This window comes from Psilocybe cubensis, chromosome 11 (assembly GCF_017499595.1).
Source record: "Psilocybe cubensis strain MGC-MH-2018 chromosome 11, whole genome shotgun sequence".
In the NCBI taxonomy this organism is placed as follows: Eukaryota; Fungi; Basidiomycota; class Agaricomycetes; order Agaricales; family Agrocybaceae; genus Psilocybe; species Psilocybe cubensis.
In genome coordinates this window covers 1,057,385-1,072,575 of record NC_063009.1, presented here as the reverse complement: position 1 = coordinate 1,072,575, position 15,191 = coordinate 1,057,385, and the positions used below count along the sequence as shown (strand labels likewise).

At 44.3% G+C, this 15,191-nt stretch overlaps 2 protein-coding genes across 2 annotated transcripts; both read right to left on the bottom strand.

Annotated features, from left to right (window-relative positions):
* Positions 1-6,664: 6,664 nt before the first annotated feature.
* On the bottom strand, positions 6,665-10,504 carry JR316_0011480 (uncharacterized protein; the record flags this gene model as incomplete). The annotated part of the gene is made up of 2 exons (XM_047897135.1): positions 6,665-10,372; positions 10,421-10,504. The coding sequence occupies 2 exons, from the start codon at positions 10,502-10,504 to the stop codon at positions 6,665-6,667; spliced, it is 3,792 nt and encodes a 1,263-aa protein (XP_047743544.1).
* A 2,449-nt stretch (positions 10,505-12,953) lies between these two features.
* On the bottom strand, positions 12,954-14,308 carry JR316_0011479 (uncharacterized protein; the record flags this gene model as incomplete). The annotated part of the gene is made up of 4 exons (XM_047897134.1): positions 12,954-13,477; positions 13,622-13,727; positions 13,821-14,218; positions 14,278-14,308. The coding sequence occupies 4 exons, from the start codon at positions 14,306-14,308 to the stop codon at positions 12,954-12,956; spliced, it is 1,059 nt and encodes a 352-aa protein (XP_047743543.1).
* Positions 14,309-15,191: the final 883 nt, after the last annotated feature.

Genomic DNA, 15,191 nt, shown 5'->3' with positions numbered 1-15,191 from the left:
ATACATATTGCTTTCAACTACAATGGCGCGAACGCGACTACTCATGCGCCTTAAAGCGCGTCAAAAAAAGGAAAATAAGTTGACATTTTTGGAAATGACATCCATTCTTCTTCTAGGCGACGCTAACTCAGATGATGAACAACTTCTCGCACTTCTTTTCCTTCATCTTGCTATCGAGGATCGAAAGGCTCGTCGGCAAAAAGGGGGGCGTTATGGGAGAAGAGGACCGTATAATGCGGCAAAATCAAAGGATTTCTTTAATCTCATGATCAATCATTATTCAGATCGGTGGTTTAAAGCATGGTTCCGGTCAGTGGGAATGATTTATTAATGTGTTTGTGGATCCTAACTGTTTACTCAAAGAATGGATCAAGAAACATTCTGGTATATTCACGATTTAATAAAAGATGACCACCGATTTGTGTCAAAAGGACAAAAGCCTCAATGGCCAGTCAAGCTCCAACTAGCTTCGTTTCTCATTACCATGGGTGCGCAGGGCGCTATTAAAACAGCCAGTGTATTGTCAATTGCGGAAGGAAGTGTTTACAACAGCAACCACCAAGTTATAAATGCACTACGATCCCTACGATCAAGATTTCTTATATGGCCTGGTGAGCATTGTCGTGAAGCTATTTCAGATGTCCTTGAAGAATCTGGGTTTCCCGGGTGTATTGGTATGGGTGATGGAACATATGTTTGGTTACTCGAAAGGCCAATTCAAAACAGATCTGCTTATTTTTGCCACAGGAAATTTTACGCAGTAAGTCTCTTTTATGTATCTCAAAACAGTTATTCATTCCATTTAGTTAGTTGTACAGGCGACAGTCAATGATCGTGCAATGTTTACATCTTACGACTTTGGGTGGCCAGGATCTGTTCAAGATAGCCGTTAAAGATCAAAGTTTGTGATTGGTTATAAACTATATGTAATCCAACAAACACAAACCCCAGGGAAAGAGTGGTCCAGACTAGATAGGACGAAACCTTCTCCTAAGTTTCTTAAGGGAGGACGCTGCCTAGGATTTAAGTAGATTAGGATGGTGTGGATTGTGAAGGGTAACGAAAGCGAAATAGTAAGAAGAGGATAACCGGGTCGTCTGGGTACGATAGTAAATAAGCCTTCCGAAAATGGGATGGAACCGTGGAATTGGATGGCGGGTGTATATGGAAAGCGTGAAGAAGATGCGTAGAATGCGTATGAGAAATCAATAAATGTGAATCTTAGAGGGGTTGTCTGAAGTGAGTGGGGAACGTTCCGAGGGGAGATGAGAAGATGACTAGGAGTTGGAATGTCGTTAACGGGCTGAATCTTGGAGAATGGTGAAAGTGTCTTTAAATTGACAATCTTTCTGAAGCTTGGAATGAAGCTATACGTCGCAGAAGTATTGACTGAATCGAGGATGAAAGACTAAGTCTGTCTCGAATGAAATCGCTCCAGATGAGTTGACGGAGGGAAAGGATGTCTTGAATACACTCCTAACGGCAATGGTTGGAAGGTGTAGAAAGAGTAGAAGCGGTGACAGATTGAATGGAGGAGAGGAAGTAGGGAAGTACTGGAGGTCTGGATAGAAGTTAGATATTCAACGCTGAGAAGAAGAGGCGTTGGATGAGGAGGATGACTGGTCTTGGATGAAATCCTCTCTTAATGGAAAGCAAGATGGCTTCGGATGAATGGAAGTAAACTTGGTCTCGACAGAGGGTGGAACTGATGACTGAATTGGACTTGGGTTTGGGCTTGGCTTGAACTTGAACTTGGAATTGAAATGAATCGATGTGGATTGACTTGAAATTGACTTGACTTGGATGAAAATTGACTTGCTTTGAAGAAAGTGGGGACTGGGTGTAACTTTCCTATCATTTCATGTAATTCTACTACAGCTTTTATACTAAAAGCTACGTGAACGAAATACCAATCTGAGCTACTGAAAACCGAGTCATATACTGTACAAAGTGTCAAGAATGAGGCTACGCAAGTGTAACAATAAGCAAGAACAATAAGACATGTCGATATCGACACTACGACAGATAAGAAATGAATAGGATGAGTAAGAAAGAAGTGTATGACGAAGGTGAATGGTAATACAGATTAGATAAAAGAAGCAAGGATGAGTCAGAAAGCATAGAAGATTGGTAAGACAAAGACAATAAAAGCGCAACAGACAATAGAAAAGATATAAATAAACACAAAAGAATGAGTAAGACAAACCAAAAATAAGTTGGAATGAGTAATCCGCAGCCTGATGCTGAGTAAGACTATTGAATTGATAAAAATAGAGTTGACAGTCCGGCTGTGCAAGGCAGTGTAGAAAGCTGTGCAGTTTGATGGTTGACTGATCCGTCGCATAGCCTTGATGATCCGACAAAGTGACATGATCCGGAATAACGTGGCTCCCATGTGACAAGTGTTGATAAGATAAGATGTGTGGATGACTTATGGAAAGAATGACTGCTTGGGTTGAGGGCGTCGTGTGTAGATCCAAAATGAACATCTCATCTCCAATCAGGATTGGGGTATGATATCCGTCCCAAACTTGAGAAATCAACCGTTCCCAGTTGCGGAAGGAAGGGGGGGGATAGATTAGAAGTCGTCCAAGTCGTCGCTCCATATGTCTTCATCTTCCTCACTCTTGTGTCCAAGTTCTCTAATCATCCAGTCTAGCTGAGGTCGAGGAATGACTGAACCGTCTCGTGGAAAATAGCGAAGAAGTCGGAAAGCAGCTACGCCTTGAGCTAGTTGCGTACCATTAAGTTCTCTAAGCACATATGATCCTCCTCGTGTCTGTCGTACAACTTCGTAAGGTCCAAGGTATCGTGGCTTGTGCTTGCGATTCATCTCCTTCTCGACTTGACTGTTCCTGACTAGGACTAGATCACCAAACTTGAAGCTTTCTTGTCGAAGACGTCGAGCAAATCGTTGTTCAAAAGTAGCTTTGGATTGAAGTCGTGATTGTTTCAGAACGTCGGCTATGTTGGCTAAGTCTTCATCTCGTTTCATGAGTTGTCGAACACGGAGAGCTAAGAGATCTTCGGAACTCATTCCTTGTCGGAATCCATCAACTAGAAATGTGGCTTCAAGGAGATCGAATGGAAGAACAGGATGAACACCATGCATGACGTAGAAAGGGGAATGTCCAGTAGAGCGTCGAGTGATGCATTTGTCAGAGAAGAGTGTGTGATGAACGTACTGTGGCCAGTCTAGAGGTTGGTCGCCGCAAGCTTTGAGAATGGATTCACGGAAGTCAATGTGACCACGTTCAATAGATCCATTGGCTTTAGAGTTGTAAGGAGAAATGCGAACTTGAGGAATGCCGTACTTTTCCATCAAAAGACTGAAAGCGCCAGAGACTTCTACTCCATTGTCCGTGCGTACAATAGCAATAGCACCATATCGGCATATGACTTCTTCCCAAAAGAAAGTGGCCAGCTCTTTGGAACGTAAAGACTTGAGGGCACGTCCTTCAGGTGCACGTGATAAGTCGTCTCGGGCTAGGACTACGTATCGGAAGCGTCCAGATTTGGGCATGTACATGACGTCGACATTGATGATAGTGAAGATAGTTGGGGGAGCTGTGATAGTGATAGGAACTTCGCTTTTCTTGGTGGATCTGATCTGACATTCATGGCAAGTAGCGAGATGATGCTTGATATCCTGAAAAAGAAATGGCCAGAAAAACTGAATGCGAATAACTCCAAACACACCGTATACTCCTCGATGTCCGAGTTCTTCATGAGCTTGAGTAAGAATGAGACGTCGCTTGTCTGGATCTAGAATAACCAAGAGTGGAGGTCTTCCTTGTCGTCGTCGATAGAGTTGATCATCTTTGAGATAGTACTGAGTAGCGCGAGCAAGGAATCGTCGTCGGGACTGCAAATTGGGAAAAGGGGGTATAGTTTGGTCTGTAAGAAATTGAAGAATTTGTCGAAGTGTCCGTTCTTGAGAAGAAGAAGAAGCAATAAAAGAAGGAAGCGAGATAGAGTCATACGATGGCATAGAAGAGGGAGTAAAAAGAAAAGTAGGGAAAAATTTGACCGTATTAAGAAGAGCAATATCGTCGAGCCAGTCATTGTCTTCTTGAGGTTCCTCTAACTCTTCAGAAGTTGGTTGTTGCCTTGAAAGTCCATCAGGTCCACGATGATTACCGGCCTTTACATGGATGAGCTTGAAGTCAAAGAGAAGAATGCCTTGTATCCATCAATTCATACTAGCACTAGGCTGCAAGTCAGGCTGATTGAGCATGCCTTTGATGTACTTGGCGTCGACTTCAACGTAGAGGTTCTTGACTCCAATAAGATAGAGGCGGAATTCTCGAAGAGCACGGAAAAGACCATATAACTCAAGCTTGGGCTGACTGTATCGTGCTTCTCATGGATTAAGTGAGATAGAACCATAGCGGACAGGTCGTCGGATGCCTTCTTTGTCAAGTTGATAGAAAATGATACCAATAGCAATGTGAGAAGTGTCCACGGCAAGAATAACTGGGCGATCGGATGAATAGTCAATAGAAGTGAGAACAGGAGGATTGGAAATGATTTCTTTGAGAGTTTGGAAAGAGTCTTCTCGTTGTTGAGTCCAGACAAAGGGTTCGTCCTTACGATAGAGTTCTGTGAGCGGTCGGACAAGGGCTGAGTAATTTCTGATCCAAACACGCATTGTTCCGCATAGACCTAGAAAGGATCGGATGTCGTGAACAGACTTTGGTCGTGGCCAATCAGTGACTTTCTGTATCTTGCTCTGATCGGGTAGTCGTCCATCCGGAGTGCATAACTGTCCAAGGATAAGAACTTCAGGCTGAGCGAGCTGAGTCTTTGGTCTAGAAAATGTAGCACCAGCACATCCCATGCGGTGCATAACTCGATGAACATCTTGAGCGTGTTCCCAGACAAATCGTCGTATTCCTGGATTTTCTGGAAGTGTTTCTGGATTGCCGTCCTCGTCTAAGTACTGTGTTGGAGGGCCTTTGATAGGAACATTGTCGATAAAGACATTGGCTACGTGAGGGATCTCGTCACGAAGGATGAAGGTGGTACAGGCTTGAAATTCCGCTACTGCATTCGTATATTCCATAGGCATTGAAGTAAGTCGAAGAGGTCCAATAGGCGACTGGAATGTGGTAAGATCTCGGCTCATAGGATGGATTTTGCGTGCGTCATATCCCCAATATAAGTCAAAGACCGTGTAAATAGAATGACCAGCAAAGGGAACCACAAAGTCGTCAAGAACTGGAGGAACTCCTGCGTCTCGATAGGAAATAGAGTTAAGAATCTGCAGATCATGAACTAGACGGATAGCACCAGATGTCTTCTTCTTGACCCAGAAAATTGGAGAGCGATACGGAGCTTGGCTTGGTTCGTATACTCCAGCGTCTATCTTTTCACGTAAGAGACTGATAACTTGATCCTTGATGCCGGGTGGAATAGGAATATTTCGGACTACCCAGGGCTCGTGATCCTCAACAGGAAAGATGTATGGAGAGAAGTATTCTTCAGAAAATGTTCCACGTTCGGACTGATGAAAAGCAAGTGAGCGTTCATTGAGTTTAAGAATATGAAGGAAAAGCTTTTCTTCTTCCGGCCATAGGAATTTGTTGGCGTTAATGTTCATTGATTGTATGCGTTCAAGAGTGAGTCTGGTCGTTGGTGTAAAGGCAGGGGGATGGAGTGGGAGAGGTGGAAGAGATAATAATGGATCAACAGGAATTTGTCGTATAACTTTGGCCGATTCTGGAGTAACCCAATTTATAGGTCTAACTTTCCGATCGACTCGTTTATAGGCTGTATTGGCAGAAGAGGGGGAAAGAATAGGTGATATGAATTGATTCATGGAGGCTCGGAAGGTTGATAGTGTCAATCCTGACGCGGCAGTGAATACAAAACCAATTGTAGGAGAGCTTGACGACCTTGCCGAATTAGTTCGGTTGACGGTGGGTTTAGCAGTAATATCTGAATTGAGTGACCATGATCTCGCATAAATGCTTTGATCTATCCGAAATTTCTGTAGGTCTTGACCCATCAGAGGTAATGGAGTGGTCGTCCTTCTTATCTTGTCCATAAGCTTGATTTTTCGCTCTTTGTGGATAAGATGAAGCCCTTCCCGATTCTGTAGGAGTTCGAGGTGTATTGGAGGCGTGATGGTGGTGTATATTGGAGATAGAGATTCCGTATAGCATTCCTTTGGGAGGTTGCGTGTGTTTCTCCAAGAACTCTGCATTAGGTGACCTGAGGATTCGTTTGCGGACTGAAGTGGTGAAGCGGGGGTGGAACAAATAAATAAAAGGGAGGAATAAATAAAGGTTAGTTTAACGACTTTTCAGTCGACGTACATACAAATGGATAAAGTGGAAAGAAAATGAAAATAAATGGTAAAGGAAAAGGTTGTATAGCGTGGAGTTGCCATTGAGAGTGTGAATGTGAGGAAAAGGCGCATAAAAGAAAAGTGGAGGCGTTCAAGAACTTGTTGCACAAATGAAAAATCTACATAAGTGTCCGTGAAATGGAAAAGAGAAACGTGAAATGTGGAAATAAAATGGGAGGTGGGATAAAGGCATAACGATGAGGAAGAAGAAACACCAGCAACAGCAAAGGTGACAAAGAAAAATTGAGGGGATCGGAGAACAAAGAGAGGGCGTTGAGGAAGCAAGCTGATGTCCATGCACCGTCCAGATAGTCAGTACAATGTGTTGGCGTCCAAGGGATGTTCTTCCGTGTTGTCGATACCAAAGGGACTTTCTTCTCCATACTGATAGTACCATTCGTTTCCATCATCCATATTTGAAGCTCGCGATTCGTGCATTGTGCTGGTTATGGGAAGAGGTAAAAGGGAAGAATTGTGGTCGACCTCTTTGCCATTTTGGGCGATTCGTAGCTCTTCTTCATCCTCGTTTAATGGCTCCTTCGGACTGTCGTGGGCTACTCGCAGAGGATGTACCAAAGCTTTCGGGCCTCGATGATGCTCGTCTACATTTGCGGTGACCGTGGATGATACACGTGTTTCTTGATGAATCATAATCGAAAGAGGCGTCTCTGGAAGAGCAGAACTTCGGGAATGAGGTTGGGGAATAGAAGAAGCGTTTTGAGAGCGAATGGATTGGGGAATAAAATGAGTCCAGGATGCTGAGTGACGTTGGCCCATTGGATAGGCACTGACTGAAGCAGAGTGGTTAGATTGAGACGAGATACCAGTGCGACTGAAGTGTAGAATAGTTGGAGTTGTCGTCAAGTTTATATGGCTGTCTCTCTGCGGATAAACATAATGGACAAAGGCCGTTCCTGTTTGGTCAGAAACAACACGAGTAGGAGAAGAATAAGTGGCGTCGTATAGAATCCAGTCTTCAAAGCGCAAGTGGGGGTTGAGCATTCCCATAGCCGTAAGGTGAGTATTGTCAGAAGAGAATTGAATAGCTTCTACTTTGGGTGAGCTTAATTGTTCCATTTCTGAATCCTCGTCAGCTGGTTCTTCTTCATGTGGGTCGTTATTGTCTGAAGTGTGGGATTTGATGGACGGATTGACAGATGGTGATGGTGGCTGTTCTATTTGTGGGGCCTCATGTGTGGAATCGTAAGGTGGTGTGGAAATATGACCATAATGGGCTGTCGCATTGAATTGAGAAGTTCCCGAGTCATCTTGATACATTGAGTCATAATTGGAAGCGTAGAGACCATGAGAGGAGTCCTGAGTCGAGTCATATTCGCAGTTGGAGTCAGAGAAAGAGGGTGCATCTTGTGAAGTGGATAAGTCCTCATTTGGGTTAGCAGATTCGTCCCGATTCAGAGATTGTTGCCTAGTAAGGATAGATAACTCGATCATGGAAGGGGTAGGTGATGGATAGCGAAGGTCGTCCAATAATTCACCGGGTTCTAGATCTTCTTCAATTTCACCTTCTTCGGCATCCGGATTAGCTAAGGAGAGGTCGTTGTGTGCTAACATTGTGTGGGGGGTCTTGTCGTAAATGGTATCCGTGAAGTAACGCCGGTCGTGCTGAGTATCAGGTGTCACAAGGAATTTCTGCTCACGTGTAGGATCTTTGACATCATAGAAGGCAATGAAGGTCCCTTTGGGTCGTTCTAGAATGTCCACATAGTTGTCACGGGTCCATGGACGTCCTAAGAGTATATCAAACTGGACTTTGTCGGATACATAGCAATGAGCACGCGTCCTGACTGTACCAATATCAAGTTGAACATTTCCAACGAATCCAAGCATGTGAGATTTGCCGCCATGAATATCGACCATAACAATAGTATTCCGGCTGTCCATCGGCAACTTGACAATCTTCTTCCAAGCCTGTTTGCTTAGAATGTTCTGCGTAGATCCACTGTCAATCAAGGCATTGAGTTCGTGACCATTACACATTAATATGATTCGAAGAAGGGGCTTGTGAGCGCGAAGGGATTCGACTGAATTGGTCTCGTGCATGTATTGAACAGGTACGTCCTTTTCGGCACTGCGAATGATGTCTAGAACTTCCTTATCGGAAAGCTTTAAGTTGCCATTTGCCAATGAAGCTTTGAATTCGTCGACAGTAAGGGTCTTGCCTTTGATGCTGTTGATAAGAAGGGTCCTAAGGTCCTTTGAAACTCCAAGTAACTCGCCGAACGTCGCATTAACGGGTTGATTATGGCATCGTCTGAGAATGGCCATAGTGTCGACAGTTTGGGATATGTCAGAGACACGTTTCTGAGGGGCTGCACGTGGCTTAGTAACTGATTTGCCTCGTTCTAGACTAGGAGTGACATCTTCCATGATTTGATCATCATCGGCCGGATCAAAAACCTCGTGTCGTTGCGCAGTCTCGGGATGTTCCGTTGGATTTGCCCTAATCGGGACATTGGGTTGAGCTTGTTTGACAGGAATTGATGGATTCATTTCGGCAGAAGGTTGATTAATTGACGGGATTGGGACAGGTTGAATGGAAGTGGAGCTAGGCACGTTGTTTGGCAATCCAGAGTTAGCCGGACGTTTAAGAATAGATGGGATCTGAGAATAATCCTTAGCTTTACTCATTTCCGCTCGCTTTCCTTTGAGATACGCGGGTTCCGGAGGTACCACAGCGTCCATGACCTGTTTGCGTGCAGCACGTGTTCGCTTTTTAGTTGGGATTCGATTACCAGGACCTGCCAGCGTAAACTCAAACTCGTCTTCTCCATCCCAGGTTCCAATGTCGTCCTTTTCTTCTTCTGCGACCATGGCTCTGTAGTTCTTGAACATCTGACCATAATATGCTTCAGATACGGCTATGCTTGTGGTAGCGACTTGAGGAGGAGGAGGAGGAGGCTGTTGTTGACGAAGGACTGCTTGTGCAATTGACTCTCCATTCTGGCGAATAATGCGGGATCCATCAGGGAAGACAACTCGATTGCTACTGTCTCTGGAGATGAGCTTGCGGTTCGTAAGATCAATGAGCGTTGGGCAGTTGTTGATTCCATGGCCTTGTTGATGGCAACCATAGCAGATGATCTCGGATGCAGACTGACGTGGTGCTTGTGGTGCTGGAGGTGCTGACTGACTTGCGATTGGGACTGGCTGAGCTGGCTGTGCACTTGGATTCATAATGGCCGGAGCAATGAGCATGTTAGCAAGAGCGGGTTCCAACTTGATGGCACGAAGATAGTAAATGGCGTACGAAGAATCATGGATGGTGAGCTTCGACATCTGCTTGATCAAGTTCTCCACTTCGTCGTCCTTGTGTGCTTGCTTCTCTTCCTTGTCTAGATCCTGAAAGATGCGCTTGGTCTCTTCCGGGGGATTGTATGGACGTTCACGGGCATCGCGCGTCTCGATGTTAGGAAACATCTCCTGTAAGTACTTCTTGATCTCGTCAAAGACTGATGAACGCTCTGGATATGAATCCTTTGGAGGAATAAGAGACGTGAAGGGGCGTGCAGAAGGATTGTCAAAGATTCCAACGTCAAAGCGGTCTTGTTTGAAGATGATTTCAACTGCCTTGGTGACGTCTTCAATGGAAAAAGGTGAGGAGAGATCGATATGAGGATTAAAGACCATGATCTTGCTTTCGAGCGCAGGTCGGAGGAATTCATTGATTCCTAGCCAGAAGTATTGATTGTATTCCGTCTTGGATATCTTGTTGTTGTTGAGAAGCCAACCAGCGATGCGAATGTATTGCTTCTGATACTCGCGGAAGTCGTCGAGAGAGCGCATAGAAAGATTGGAGTGTTGGAAAGCGTAAGCACGAAGAGTACTCAACGTGAACTTCTGTGTTGTCCTAGCATGGTCAAAGATCTTGAGCATATCAGTCTTGAGTCGTTCCCATTGCTTGGCATGGTGGCTGGGTAAACCTTCAATGATTTCTCTGCTCTCTTGGTTGCAGCATTGAACCATGTATTGTACTTTGTCATCGTCGAGAGTGACATTGTACTAATCAAAAATGCGGTCGCAGTGATCCAAGAAGTTCTTGACATCAACGTAAGATCCAGTGAATTTTGGAGCAGCACTAGTTTTAGGAACGGGCATATTGACAGGAGTACGTTGGATGATGGTAGTAGCCATAGTGGGAGTAGAGGATGGAAGCGGATTGCCAGAATCAGTCATAGCGTAAACCAGTTACAAAGTCAGAAAGTGTTGCCTAGAATTGTTGCCTAGAGTTGCCTAGAGTTGCCTAGAGAATAGACCAGCGAAGCAAAATAACCTGCAAAGAAAAAGAGTCGAAATGGATGGAATAGAAGTGATAAAGTGGTAGATTGCTGTGTTCCTAATACAAAATCCTAATTAACCCTCCCTCGCGGTGGGCTCCAGATGAAGATCGAAGTTTGTGATTGGTTATAAACTATATGTAATCCAACAAACACAAACCCCAGGGAAAGAGTGGTCTAGACTAGATAGGACGAAACCTTCTCCTAAGTTTCTTAAGGGAGGACGCTGCCTAGGATTTAAGTAGATTAGGATGGTGTGGATTGTGAAGGGTAACGAAAGCGAAATAGTAAGAAGAGGATAACCGGGTCGTCTGGGTACGATAGTAAATAAGCCTTCCGAAAATGGGATGGAACCGTGGAATTGGATGGCGGGTGTATATGGAAAGCGTGAAGAAGATGCGTAGAATGCGTATGAGAAATCAATAAATGTGAATCTTAGAGGGGTTGTCTGAAGTGAGTGGGGAACGTTCCGAGGGGAGATGAGAAGATGACTAGGAGTTGGAGAGGATTTCATCCGAGACCAGTCATCCTCCTCATCCAACGCCTCTTCTTCTCAGCGTTGAATATCCAACTTCTATCCAGACCTCCAGTACTTCCCTACTTCCTCTCCTCCATTCAATCCGTCACCGCTCCTACTCTTTCTACACCTTCCAACCATTGCCGTTAGGAGTGTATTCAAGACATCCTTTCCCTCCGTCAACTCATCTGGAGTGATTTCATTCGAGACAGACTTAGTCTTTCATCCTCGATTCAGTCAATACTCCTGCGACGTATAGCTTCATTCCAAGCTTCAGAAAGATTGTCAATTTAAAGACACTTTCACCATTCTCCAAGATTCAGCCCGTTAACGACATTCTTAATGGAAAGCGAGATGGCTTCGGATGAATGGAAGTAAACTTGGTCTCGACGGAGGGTGGAACTGATGACTGAATTGGACTTGGGTTTGGGCTTGGCTTGAACTTGAACTTGGAATTGAAATGAATCGATGTGGATTGACTTGAAATTGACTTGACTTGGATGAAAATTGACTTGCTTTGAAGAAAGTGGGGACTGGGTGTAACTTTCCTATCATTTCATGTAATTCTACTACAGCTTTTATACTAAAAGCTACGTGAACGAAATACCAATCTGAGCTACTGAAAACCGAGTCATATACTGTACAAAGTGTCAAGAATGAGGCTACGCAAGTGTAACAATAAGCAAGAACAATAAGACATGTCGATATCGACACTACGACAGATAAGAAATGAATAGGATGAGTAAGAAAGAAGTGTATGACGAAGGTGAATGGTAATACAGATTAGATAAAAGAAGCAAGGATGAGTCAGAAAGCATAGAAGATTGGTAAGACAAAGACAATAAAAGCGCAACAGACAATAGAAAAGATATAAATAAACACAAAAGAATGAGTAAGACAAACCAAAAATAAGTTGGAATGAGTAATCCGCAGCCTGATGCTGAGTAAGACTATTGAATTGATAAAAATAGAGTTGACAGTCCGGCTGTGCAAGGCAGTGTAGAAAGCTGTGCAGTTTGATGGTTGACTGATCCGTCGCATAGCCTTGATGATCCGACAAAGTGACATGATCCGGAATAACGTGGCTCCCATGTGACAAGTGTTGATAAGATAAGATGTGTGGATGACTTATGGAAAGAATGACTGCTTGGGTTGAGGGCGTCGTGTGTAGATCCAAAATGAACATCTCATCTCCAATCAGGATTGGGGTATGATACCATGTATTTTGAAACTCGCACCTTTGGCTTAATCGTAGCCAATACTTTACTGAACAAGAGTATATTTTGGTTGACAAAGGCATTCCTAGCTCTTAACACAAGCAAATGCAAGCAAACTGATGGATATAATTTTCTAGAATATCCTTTAACGCCTTTTTCAATCAGATCCTTCCATCGCCACGATCTTACCAATAATTCTACTGAGGCAACGCGGCGGAAGGCATGGAATAAGGCACTATCCTCTATCCGAATTTTTGTGGAGCATGCATTTGGCCTTCTAAAAGGACGCTTTCCAATCCTCTGGCAGATGCCAGGACGTAATTTGGTCAAGATACAGAAAATAATAGAAGCATTGATGGTACTACACAACATTCTTGAAGAGCGATGCGACAATCCACTGGAAATACCTGGATTTAATCAATTAGATAATGGTGTCCACAAGCTCAATAATGAGCCTCAGAGGGGAAACATAGAAGATCAGGGAGATAATGATGAATTATATCGTCAGGGACTATTTCGAAGGAAGCAACTCGTAGATTACCTACACAATCATGTACTGTAGAGGTACCAAATTAAAGATCATCACCATTAAGCATATTTTCCGCCAATAACTTCTCCACCATTGCACGTATTACTGCACTGGAGCTCTTGCACATAACTTTAATCTTTTCAAACCAAATCCAATCACCTTCCTTCTTTGCCCGTTTCTTGCGTTCCTGATATTCCTCTTCCTCGCGCACTTCATGTTTCCGAGCAAGTTGATGTTCTTCTTCATCTCGCGCCTCGCGTTTCTGAGCAAGCTCAAGTGTTGCCTTGTCAATCGCCATTTGTTCTCTAGTCTTCTGTTTCATGCTCTCAATAGCGGAGAAAATGAGCTTGCGGCTTGCGGCTTCAGGATCGGACTCGATGCTATCGGATGATTCTGATTTACGGAGTCCAATTTGTTGTTTAGTTTTGGCGTGTTTGGCGTTGGTCAAGTCTTTGGTTTGTTTGGCATTGGACGAGTCACTAGACTCGGTAGGAGTGTCTTCCTCATCGGAGAGAGGTGAAACCGAGTCAAATTTACGGGAGCAAGTGACACTGGGATCCTCCGACGCTTTGAATTAACAAAATTAGTATCACATATTATTGATAACCAAAAGAGAACTTTACACGCTATGAATTAAGTTGTATATCTCAGATTCTTTGAACTTATTAAGAACGTTGCGAGAAAACTGAGTGCCGTTGCTGACAGTAACACGGCCCTTGTTTTGGTCTTTATCACCATCTCCGCCACCTGTGTGATTCTCGAGCTCACGTACAGCCTTGTATTTGGCCCATGCATTGTGATTCCAGTAATTTGACAACTGTTCTGCCGAATATTTACTGAAAAAGACTGACATAGCCAATTGTAAACTTGATTAGATAAAGAATGACTCAATACTAGGCCAAATACGTACATCAGTCCAGAATTTCTTTTGGTTCTCTTTAAAGATTTTCCAACGCTTCGAGTCTACAAGCCACGAGACCATGCAAATTTGGTCCTGTTCCGTCAGACGGTCGGTCAATTTGGGGGCTTCTCTCTTGAGCTTCAACTCGGCAACGCGTTTCTTCTCCAGAGGTAGCTTTGCAATTTCATCGTCAGACTGGCCTTGGTCACGTCGGGCTCCCGATTTACTACCCAGTCCAGACTTCGATGCAGGTTTGACAACTTTGACGGAAGGGCGGGATTGCACATTTTCCTTTTCAGGAACATCTGCAACGGCCTGAGAAGGAGCTAGCAAGATGGTCGGATTTGGCCCCGCCATGCCAGACGCGGTTGGCTGAGATGTTGTTGTGATATGGTGTCCAAACGGTACTAAATTTGAAGTCAACACAGTGTGAGAAAGATTGGAGACTGGCCTAGGATTATTAAACACGTAATCTTCGCGGTGTGCTGTGAGAACATAAGATGCGACGGTGGGGAATGCCGGATTGACGTCTTAAAGATTATGTTTCTGAGAATACTCGAGATATGATTGGTTTTCACGAGTGTCAAAGGAATATGGAGCCTGGTCCAGCTGCCAAACATTGTTGGGCGCGTTGTTGTAGTTCCAGTTGTTGTTGTTGTGTGGGTTCATGGTAGAAAAACGCGATTTAAACTGCGACGCGACTGGCAAAGAGGCGTGTCTGGACGTGTCAATGGCAACCGATGCACGGCGGCAATGCCTGCCGACTTTCAGACTCATTCTAACTCAGACAGGAACAGGATCACACTTGGCGGCGTCATATGGCATGTCCTCGATGCCCAGCATGATCATTGCTACACCGTTTCCATGCATAAATTTCTAACTTTTTTTCTAACTTTTAGAATTGAGAAGGACTAATGTGTAATGATGTGTGGAAACAAGCTAGGCGTTACTCGGAGCTCAGGGTGCAATGCAAATTAAACTAGCCTAATTTAAAAGGGTTACTTTTAACTAGAAATAACTCGGGGATTAGGCGACGGGGGCCCGCTCAACCGAGGTTAACAAGTCGCGTAAGGCGTGCTCGTTCAACCCTACCAGCAGCGGCAATGTATGGCCGGGCCTGGTAGAGGATAAAAAGCAAAAAAGACTAAAATGACCGTTTTGTGAAAACTATGCAGAAAGCAACTTGGTTCGCAAAACACGGAATTGGAGCGCTTAGAGCGCGGGGCCCATAACCTGTTGAAGCAGGCGAGCTCAGGGCAGTGTGAGCTACTCGGTAACCAAGTTATAGAATGTAGGGAGCAGGGATAAGCGAGCCACAAAGCGTCTGAAGTCCAAAGTGAGTAACTGAGTGAATTGAGCAAAGTGCTAACAAACTAACCT